The 10,197-nt window shown below is 43.6% G+C and overlaps 1 protein-coding gene across 3 annotated transcripts in view; it reads left to right on the forward strand.

The window, feature by feature from the left end:
• Positions 1-19: 19 nt before the first annotated feature.
• The window catches only part of ZNRF1 (zinc and ring finger 1, E3 ubiquitin protein ligase), a 118,180-nt gene continuing 108,002 nt past the window's right edge, over positions 20-10,197 (forward strand). For all 3 annotated transcript variants that reach the window (XM_008584071.1, XM_008584072.1, XM_008584073.1), the window contains exon 1: positions 20-794. In XM_008584071.1, coding sequence (XP_008582293.1) covers positions 371-794 — 424 coding nt within the window. In that variant the 5' untranslated portion in view covers positions 20-370. The remainder of the gene's footprint in view (positions 795-10,197) is intronic.

Raw genomic sequence — 10,197 nt, forward strand, 5'->3', positions numbered from 1 at the left:
GCGCCGGCCCGCCGTTCGCCCGCCGCCTCCCTCCCTCCTTCCCTGCGGCTCCCCCGGCTTTCGGAGCCCGGGGGCGGCCTGTGGCGCGCGGAGCCCGCGCGGGACTGCGCCTCTTTGGACCTTGAGGGGAAACATGCGTTTGGCTTGGATCGTTTTAAATTCTTAGTTTGGGATCCCCGCCCGCCTGCCTCTTTCGCCCCGCGGGATTTCTTTTCCTTTTTTTTTCTTTTTTCATTTTTTTTCCTTTTCTTCCTCCCGGTCTCCTTTTGACTCCCTCCCCCTTTATGCTCTCCCAGCCCTCCTCCCTCTGCTGAGAAGTGGGGGAGGGTCTCGGCCTCCAGTTTCCCGCCCCACCGGGGCCCGGGCGAGCATGGGGGGCAAGCAGAGCACGGCGGCGCGCTCCCGGGGCCCCTTCCCGGGGGTCTCCACCGATGACAGCGCCGTGCCCCCGCCAGGAGGCGCGCCCCACTTTGGGCACTACCGGACGGGCGGCGGGGCCATGGGGCTGCGCAGCCGCTCGGTCAGCTCGGTGGCGGGCATGGGCATGGACCCCAGCACGGCCGGTGGGGTACCCTTTGGCCTCTACACCCCAGCCTCCCGGGGCACCGGCGACTCCGAGAGGGCGCCCGGCGGCGGAGGGTCCGCGTCTGACTCCACCTATGCCCATGGCAATGGTTACCAGGAGACGGGCGGCGGTCACCATAGAGACGGGATGCTGTACCTGGGCTCCCGAGCCTCGCTGGCGGATGCTCTACCTCTGCACATCGCACCCAGGTGGTTCAGCTCGCACAGTGGTGAGTCCAGGGGTGGTGAAGGCCTCGGAGGGTGGAGTGGAAGGGAGGGCGCGCCGGGGCGCCCCAAACCTTCGCGTGCTGGTCAAGGTTTGGGTATGGAGTGCACGACCTGGATCTGTCTGCTTTGCCTTTGGTTCCCTATGCCAAGGGGTGAATGGATATCTATCCTCTAGAAAAGAGGCTTTCTGCGACGCTGCGGAACTAGGCATTTTCGGACTCCAGGCGTGTGTACACTTGTGGATGGGCGGAGTGAAACCTGCCAATTGAAGTCCCATTTTTTGGCACCACCATCCTCAGAGAAGAGGTGTTGTCTGGCTTATAGCAAGTCAGCTTGGGTTCTTCCTTTCTGCCACTGCAGCATGGTGCCTACCTTACAGTTAACAGAGAGGTGGATTCAGTTTGACCCACTAGCGTCTTCTAAACAAGGAGTGTAAGAAGAAATAAAATTGGGGGCAAATGGTGCTAGGATTAGGGCTCTCACCCTTGCTGGGAAAGGAGGGTCCCCAATTTTATTTGACTTTTTAAAAATGGAGAAGCCAGCAACCACCTATCATAGACAGGAGTGGTCTTCTGTATGGAGGGCCCAGCCAGGGAGCCTCCCTCACTGGGCTTTGTAGGACCAGGGTTCTGGTCATCCGTGCTGCATGCAGTAGGCTTGGTTCAACGACTCTCACATCCCTCCATCTTTATTCTTCTGCTCCATGCGAAGTGCTTGCTCTTCCCATGAATCTGCATCTTTTTGTAGCAGAGAGGCTGGCAAGGTGGGGTGTTATTGCCTGGCTGTTGACACATGACAGGGAAAGAGGAGGATTCAAAGAATTTGGATGAATTCATTTTGTGAACTTCTGGTGACAGGCCAGCAAAAGGGTGGAGGGGGATTTCCCAGGTTCTGATGGGAAGGGCAGAAAAGGCCTGGCAGGCGCTTCTGGAGGAAAACAGGTCTTTCTGCTCTGCTCCTGAGAAGCCAGGTCAGGCTTTCAAAACATTGGTCAAAAGGAGTGTGGGGCCGCTATTTGCTAATTGACAAGTTGAATGAAGAAGTTACATATTGAGTCAGATTCCTTTGGGTGAGTTGGGAAAATTTAGATATGTTTAGACAAAGGTTGCTCCTGCCCTTAGGGTACTTATAGAGGATATATGTCTTGGATCACTGTTGAAGCTATTGTGAAATAGGGTAGACTTTTTGGATCTCTCTCTCTCTTTTTTCCTACAAATAGTCTTTTTTTTTTTTTTTAATTCTGTAAACTTGTGAAATAATTTTTTGGGGAAATCGTGACTAATTAGGTAACGCTTGGAAGTGGATTTTGCTTTTGTTTTTTGTTTTAAAAGGAATTTACTTTTTAATCGAAGCATATTGATTGTAGGAAGTGCTTTTGAATTGCTAGGATGGTATTTTAAGCCCTGAATAGACCTCTGGATATCATTCCAGCTTCTCTGACCTGCATCAAACTCTGCCCTGAATGAGATGCAAGGCATTATTTTCTTTGGCACTTTCAGGCATTTGATCAGCATTGGACATCTTGAAATTAATCATCTCATGAAATTTAGTCCAGAAAGAGTCAGCCGTGTTTGTGAGATGATTGTGGCTAAGTTTTTAGAATTTTTAACTATTATCTGGCTTTAAATTGAAAAGCACTGTAAGAATGTTCTCTAAAATCACAGAATTTTGTGATTTGAAAACAGATGTAATCTTATAAGGCTTGTGTGGGGGAGGAAGAAAGGGAATTCTCTTTTTGCTCAAATTTCTTAAGTCTGTCTCTTACTAGAAACTTCTTTATCCTTATTCCACTACCAGCTTCCATTCTAGAGTTATAAGCTTACAATTGGATTACAAAGTTTTACTCCTCAACTGTTGAAACCTTTAATTTGTTTTTTCTTTTATCCAGTTGTGGTAAGGGTAGGGAGAGCCCCTGAACCATGGAGATACATGAAAAAATGGAGCATATTAATTCTTTAGGGAAGGGTGTCTAAAGTGTGTGTGGGAGGCTGCTATTAATATTCTGGGTAATGCATTCATTACTATATAGGACTATCCTGTCCTTCTGCAAGACATTGAGCATACCTGGCCCCAACTACTCAGTGCTAGTAGCATCCTGCAATTCAGTGTGTCACTCCCAAATGCCCTTTAGCAGGAGGATAGCACCCTGATTGAGAATCATTGTTTTAGGGATTTGTTCTCTTATTCAAATAATGTTAATTAGCTTTTCCTGTGCAGTTCATTTGAGATAAACCTTTATATGCAGTAGTGAGTCTTTTTTTGGATTTTTGGCGGCTGGCCGGTATGGTGATCTGAACCCATGTCCTTGGTGTTACCAGCACCACACTCTCCCAAGTGAGCTAACTGGCCAGCCCTGCACTGTTGATTCTGTTTAACCTCCTGGAACAGGCCACGGGATCTTTTGGGACATCCCTTTTCTTGTTCATTGCTGCAAAAAGGGAAACTAATTTCTACTTTAGAGACTTTGATTAAGGTCTGAGCAGCTTTTTGCTCTTGTATATTAGAAGGGTAAGGATTTCGATGCACAAGTCTAGATGGAAGTTGACATGATGCTGTTGCTTGTGTTTTCAAGGTGCTTTTGGAACTCTTCATGTGCACAGAAAACAGTTGTCAGTGAAATAAGTAGGGGAGTTCAGTGTACACGAGGCCTCCTCAAAGACAACGAGCTTATGCTATGTCTGGAAGTAGAATACTGGGGAGGTAGAATACAGTTCCAACTCCCCTCCCAGTAGCTGTGACCTTGGGTGAGACGTGTCACTCTCTCAAGCCTCATCTTAGTTATTTTTTTTTTTTCATCTTATTTTTAAAATAGATGTGGTAATCCTCAGCTGCCTATAAAGGTTGTTCCCCAAATCTCCTGAGAGGATATACTGTAGTCATATTTGTCTTCTCTTGGTTCCTATGCACATCCCGTTCCCAATGCCTGGGATGCTTTTCCTTCAGTTCTTCACGTGGATGGTTCCTTATGATTCCTTAGGGCTCAACTGAAATTTCTCCATTCAGAGACTACTCTTAAAAGTTGTCCCCTCCTGTTGTTCTCTCCAGTCCCTCACCTGTTACTTTAATAGTTCTTAACATACTTTATAAGTATAATCTGTTTACTTTTTTTCTGTTTACCTTTTGACTAAATTCTGAGCTCCATGAGAGCAGGACCATGTCTCTTGATCTCTTGATCACTGTTGTGACTCTTGCAGTGTGCTCAGCACTAATATTTGTCTTTAATTTTTTTTTTTTTGGCGGCTGGCTGGTACGGGGATCCAAACCCTTGACCTTGGTGTTATCAGTGCACTAATATTTGTTGAGTGAATGAATCTGAGTGCTTTATGTCTGTATGTCCATCATCTCATTTAATCATCACTGCAACTCTACAAGGAAAGACCACCTCCACCCCACCCGCGTTTATAGGTGAGGAAACAGTTTTAGGGGAGTTTAAGGTACTCACACAGATCAGAGAGCTAGTATGTGGCAGAGCTGTGATTGGAACGCAGGTGTGCTGGTGCCAAAACCTGGGCTCTTAACCATCATGCTGTCCTGCCTCTCATCCTGAAACAGAAGGAAGCAAGGTAGTGTCCTGGAAATTGTGCTGGCCTGCGAGTCAGAGGGCTGGGCACATCTCCTGGTTGGGCTGCTGATTAACTGCCTGACCTGTGACTTTGGGCAAGTGAGTCATTTAACCTCAGAGTCACCATTTCGTCATCTGTAAGATGGAAATGATACCTGTCCTGCTTACCTTGCAGAGTTGTGAGGGTCTCATGAGATAATGTACACAGAAGCCAAAGGACACATAAATGGAAAGTGGTGTTTCCTATGAGGGCTTGTCTGTAGTTCTCTGCCTTCTTTTTTTTTTTTTGACCGGTAAGGGGACCTCAACCTTTCGCACGGTGCGGTCTGCACCACGCTCAGCCAGTGAGCGCACCGGCCGTCCCTATATAGGGTCCGAACCCACGGCCTCAGCGCTACCAGTGCTGCACTCTCCCGAGTGAGCCACGGGGCCGGCCCAGCCTTCTTTGATCTCTTCAGAATTTGATGGGCAGAGAGGTTTACAATTGTGTGAACTCTAGCCCCAAGTTGAAGCTAGTGCTGTTTCCTGAAATCTGACCTGCATTGATGGGCTGTTCATGATAATGAATGCCAGTGAGGAGAGCTGCTTTAGAGAAGTAGAGTTCCTTCCTTTCCACATTAAAATGTAAGTTTTGCGGTAAGGTAATGCAGTAACTCCTCATGGTTGTCTGGGTACTATTCTGGAGCCCTGGTCATTCTTTGTACTAGTCCTATTTATCTCAGAATATGGATTTCTAGATATGGAGAAAACACATAGAGGATCCACCATGTTAGAAGAGGTCGCTGTTTTCTGGGTCCTACTATAAAATGGCTGGTCATTGAGGGTTTCATTCTAACTTTTTAGTCTATGTATACACATATGCACATTCAGAAAAATCTAAACTATTCTTTATTATCACCAAGCCACCAACTGGAGCTAAGATGAGGTGACTTTTTATAAGTCTTGAACATGCTAGTAGGATATTTCATGGGTTCTATTTTGCCGCTACTCCAGCGTTCTCAAATGATTTACTTTTCTCTATTCTTAAATAATGGGGGAGAGTTGCCAACTCCACTGTAGTAGATCAGAAAGCCTCTGTACCTCACCATAGGTATGCCACAGAAAATGGGCCTTCACGTGGTTCCTGGGGAAGGACAAGCATTCTGTGGTCTCCAAAGAGCATGATGGGTCTCCTGCTCTGCAAAAGTTCTATTGCTAATGAAAACTATTTTTAAGCAGAATTTTTAGTTCTCTACTATCTTGAGGGCTTATTTTCTATAAAATTTTAAAAAGTTACCTTGAGGCAAAGATAATTTCTTGAAGGTCATAATTAACTCTTCCTCATTGAGGTTTGAAAGGTGTTGCAAGACAGAATGGTTTAGCTCTTAAAGTGTTTGTTTTATGGGATGTGTTCTTTTTTTTTGGCAGTTGGTCAGTTCAGGGACCCAAAGGGATCCAAACTGTGTTCTTTTTGTTCATTTTTATATTAAACAAAGATCTACCCCAATATGTTACAAGGAATACTCTGAGCCAGGCTACTCTTAACCAAGGAAAGGCAGCTTCAGTTCCCTTTGGGAAAAGGAGCGTGCTTAGTGTTTTACAAATGTGATATTCAACCCAAGCTTATTGGCCACTGAAACTTTGGTATACCCTATTATCAAACTCAACTTCAATTTTAACAGTTTCAAAATCAGAAAAAAATTCATAGGGAAGTGCTGGTAACTTAAATGGAATATTGGTCTATTCACCCTTAAGTAGGAGTGTTTTTAATGACAGTGGATCACTGAGGTTGTGGTACTAGAATCTCTAGTGGAACAATGGATGAGTGTAAATTTCAGTCTTTTTCTTTTTCAAGCTTTGTCATGGCCTAGTCTGAATCAAGTGGTTTATAGTGATTACTGTGGTATAGGCTTGAGTATGAGAAAGAGACTTCTTAGAGACCCAGCAGTTCTCATAAGGACACAAGTTTATCCTTGAATCCAACAGTTGGGTTCCTGTCTCTGATGTGCTGTATGAATAAGTGATGAGTTGTGGGTATGAATGAGTAACCTTGAAGACCAACCCTCAAGTGTGAAGCAAATAAAGAACAAAATTTAATCTTAAAGCAGCAGCTGGGATAATTTATGGACTGATGAGACTGTTTACCTTGAGTTCTCCCCATGGAGCTGTTAGTCTTGAGAGTACCACCTTCATCTGTTGGGAGAAAAGAGGGAGAATTCAGTGGATCCCTATGAACTCCAAGTTAGGGGATAGGAATTTATAGAGTACTCTTAGATTTGCAAAAAGGAGACAGATACAAACAAGAGCTCTCCTGATTTCTCCTAATGATTCAGAAGGGTCCTTTAACTTGACTGTGCCCAATATTCTCTATGGAGCTCGTTAACAATGCAGATGACTAGACCCTACTCCCAGAATTTGGTAGAACTGAGGAGAGACCCAAGAATCTGAATTTGTGACAAAAGATCCTGAAAGTATCCTCAGAAGACTGTCTATATCTGAAACTCAGCTCTACCATGGATTTAATTTTTCTCTCCCCTAATAGAAAATGACCTATATAAATGCTTTTTTGGTATATTCATTAGCATTATTTTCAATATTACTAAACTAGGCAGATATTTACTAAGCAATATCCTTACAAATTTTCTTTACTTACAGCTCCTAGAGGGTAGGTTCAGCCAGCGAGATGATTGTTCATTATTTGATGGTTTTCTTTTACATGGAACTATGCATTTATCTCCTACGTACTGGCCTAAGCCAGTCTGCCTTGGTCCTTAGAATTGAAGTTGCTCTGAACAGAAGGTAATTGCAGCAATGTCCTCTTCCCTTCTGTGCTTGTCTTCCTCCTGATTTTTCTTCTAAGGCAAGCTGCCTTTGGCTGCTGGTGCTACAGAAAGGCTTACTGAGTTATATCCTTTTTCATCCAGCCAGGCAGCAAGACAAGTCAAGATCTTAGGAAGAATCCAGACTTTAAAGTGGACGGAATACCTATTTTTCCTTTTCATTCACGGATCCAAAAGTATGGGACTTTTTTACTGTGTGTGTAGAGATCTGTTGAGCTAAGACGTTTATTTACTCAATTGATATTTATTGAGCACCTCCATTATACAAGGACCGATGGTAGGTGCTAAGAGTATGTATATTTATTACAAAGGTGATTAACATTACTTTGTTCTTTCCAAGAATCTTTGCTTCCTCACTTCTTAAGAGTCTGAGTATTGCAGTGTTGAGTTCTTTTACTTGCCCACTCACAGACCTCTCAAGCCCGTTCACAGACTGGGTCACAAACCCTTCACACACCAGGCTGGGTCCCCAGACCCCTGACACGCCAGGCTGGGTCATCATACCCCTCACATGCAGGTATATGAGCTAGGTAACCAGCAAAAAAGTCCTTGGAAGCTGTAGGTTGGAGAGCATGGCCATGCGAGGTGGACACCTGAGTCACTCACCAGCCAAGGTCGCATCACCCAGCAGGCACACAAACTCCACCTTCCCCCCCACAATTTGCTTACAAAGAATGCACTGCACCACCCCCCAACCCTACAGGCAGGTGAGGGGGCCTGATTAAATTATTCCATTTTCCCAACATGTAGTTTGTAGAATATTTTCCCTGCTTCACTGGTTCCTCTGTTGAAAACACAAATGCAGGTATTTGTCCATGATGCTGCTGCAGGGATATATTTTTTTCTCTTCTCTTCAGTCACACTGTTCATTTTTTCCTAAATCCTATTTCCACTCTAGGGCAGGTGAATTTTTCTTGTGCTTCCAGTCAAATGCCTACTAAGAAGTTCCTGTTAAAACACATTGTTACAACACCAAGGTCAAGGGTTTGGATCCCCATACCAGCCAGTAGTCAAAAAAAAAGAAAAAGAAATTCTTCATATGTCCCAATATAAGTGGTCTTTATCTTTTCAATGAGAATATCAAAAGAAAAACTTTCAAGCTCTTCATGCATATCTTTGACTTTGGTATCTTTGTTATCCCTAGAGCTACTGTTCTTTCTGGTCACTGAACACTATTTTCTAGAAGCGTGATTCACCACTTTTTAAATCTGTCTCTGTAAAATTTATCCAAAACCATAAATACCCATTAGGAAATTTCCTCCTTGGTCTTGTAAGTGCATGTTTCTGAGCTCCATGAAATTGACACTGCAGTGCTGCTCCCCTGCCCCCCCCCCCATTTTTTTTTTTATTTTGGTAAAATACATGTAACAAAATTTACTGTCTTAACCACTTTTAAGTATACCATTCAGTGGTACTTCATATAAGTATTCCATATAAGTGGAGTCATATAGTATGAGTGTTTGTCTTTTTGTAACTGTCTTATTTCCCTTAGCATAGTGCCCTCAAGGTTCATCTGTGTTGTAGCGTATATCAGAGTTTTCCTTCCTTTTTAAGGTTGAACAGTATTCTGTTGTATGTATACCACATATTGCTTAACCATTCATCTGTTGCCAGATACTTGGGCTACTTCCACATTTTCACCATTGTGAATAATACTGCTATGAACATGAGTGGACAAATATCTCTTAGAGACCCCTGCTTTCAATTCTTTGAGTATCCACCCAGAAGTGGAATTGCTGGATCATATAGTAATTATATTTTTAATTTTTTGAGTAATCACCATACTGTTTTCCACAGGAGTTCTAGTATTTTATATTCTCACCAACTGCACAAGCTTCCAATTTCTTTCTTCACATCCTCACCAGCACTTGTGATTGATTGATTGATTGATTGATTGATAGCAGCCATCCAAATGGGTGTTGAGGTGTAGTACCTTGTAGTTTTGATTTCAATAATCAATAATGATTACTGATGTTGAGCATCTTATACTTATTGGCTATTTGTGTATCTTTGGAGAAATGTCTATTCATGTCCTTTGCCTGTTTTTGAATCAGGTTGTTTGGGGTTGTTTGTGGTGGTGGTTCTTTTTAGTGCTGTTTTAAATATTTTTCTAAAGCCTTGTCTATGATAGCCAACACTGGTGACTATAATGTTATTCCCCCAGGAATAATTGATAAATCTGTGTCATAGTTGAGTGCTTTTTGCTCAAAATAAAGAATTTAAAAGACAGTTTTATGTTGAGAGACTTTATGAGTACTTTGGCCATGAGACAATGCCTTGATTTCTGAAGGACAATTTTTGGAGAAACCTCACCTTATATTTAGGCATACAAAGATACTTCAAAAAGTTCATAGAAAAATAGAATTAAATGATAACTCGAGTCTTTCCATAAACTTTTTGAAGTACTCTCATACGTGGTGGGTCATCTCAGTCTTAGTGAATTAGACTTGTCATAGTATGGCTCCAACTCTCTTGTTGGCACTACCTTGTGACCTCTAAAAAGTATAATTAAGCCATGAGTTGTTATGAAATTAGTCACTTCTGTACTATACTGTACAGTTCAGTATCTTATAAGGTCAAAGTTGATTTGTTAGCATGTGGGAGAAACTTTAATCTGGAGTTACCCAGATCATCTGGGACAGAAGTAGGAGGAGAACCTAAGATTCTAGGCCCTAGTTGGTGTGGTGATTTTGCCCACGTTTCTCAGTTCTTTAGAGATCTTTTCATTTTTTCCCTCTCAAATAACATTTTTCCTTGCTGAGAAAGTACCTTTTCTAAGAGAGAGCTGTTAGGATTCTTTTATCCTTTTTTTTTTTGTCTTTTTTCGTGTCCGGCAACGGATCACAACCCTCAGTGTCGCGCCCGTACCAGACCGGGACCGGCACGGGATCGCAACCCTCGGTGTTGCTCCCGCACCTCGCTCAGCCAGTGAGCGGGAACCGGTCTGTATGTGGGATCCGAACCCTCGGCGGGAGCGCCGCCTGGCTCCCAAGTGGCGCACTGTAGCAGTGCGCCACCGGGCCG

The sequence above is a fragment of the Galeopterus variegatus genome, unplaced genomic scaffold, assembly GCF_000696425.1.
Source record: "Galeopterus variegatus unplaced genomic scaffold, G_variegatus-3.0.2 Scaffold3139, whole genome shotgun sequence".
Lineage (NCBI taxonomy): Eukaryota > Metazoa > Chordata > Mammalia > Dermoptera > Cynocephalidae > Galeopterus > Galeopterus variegatus.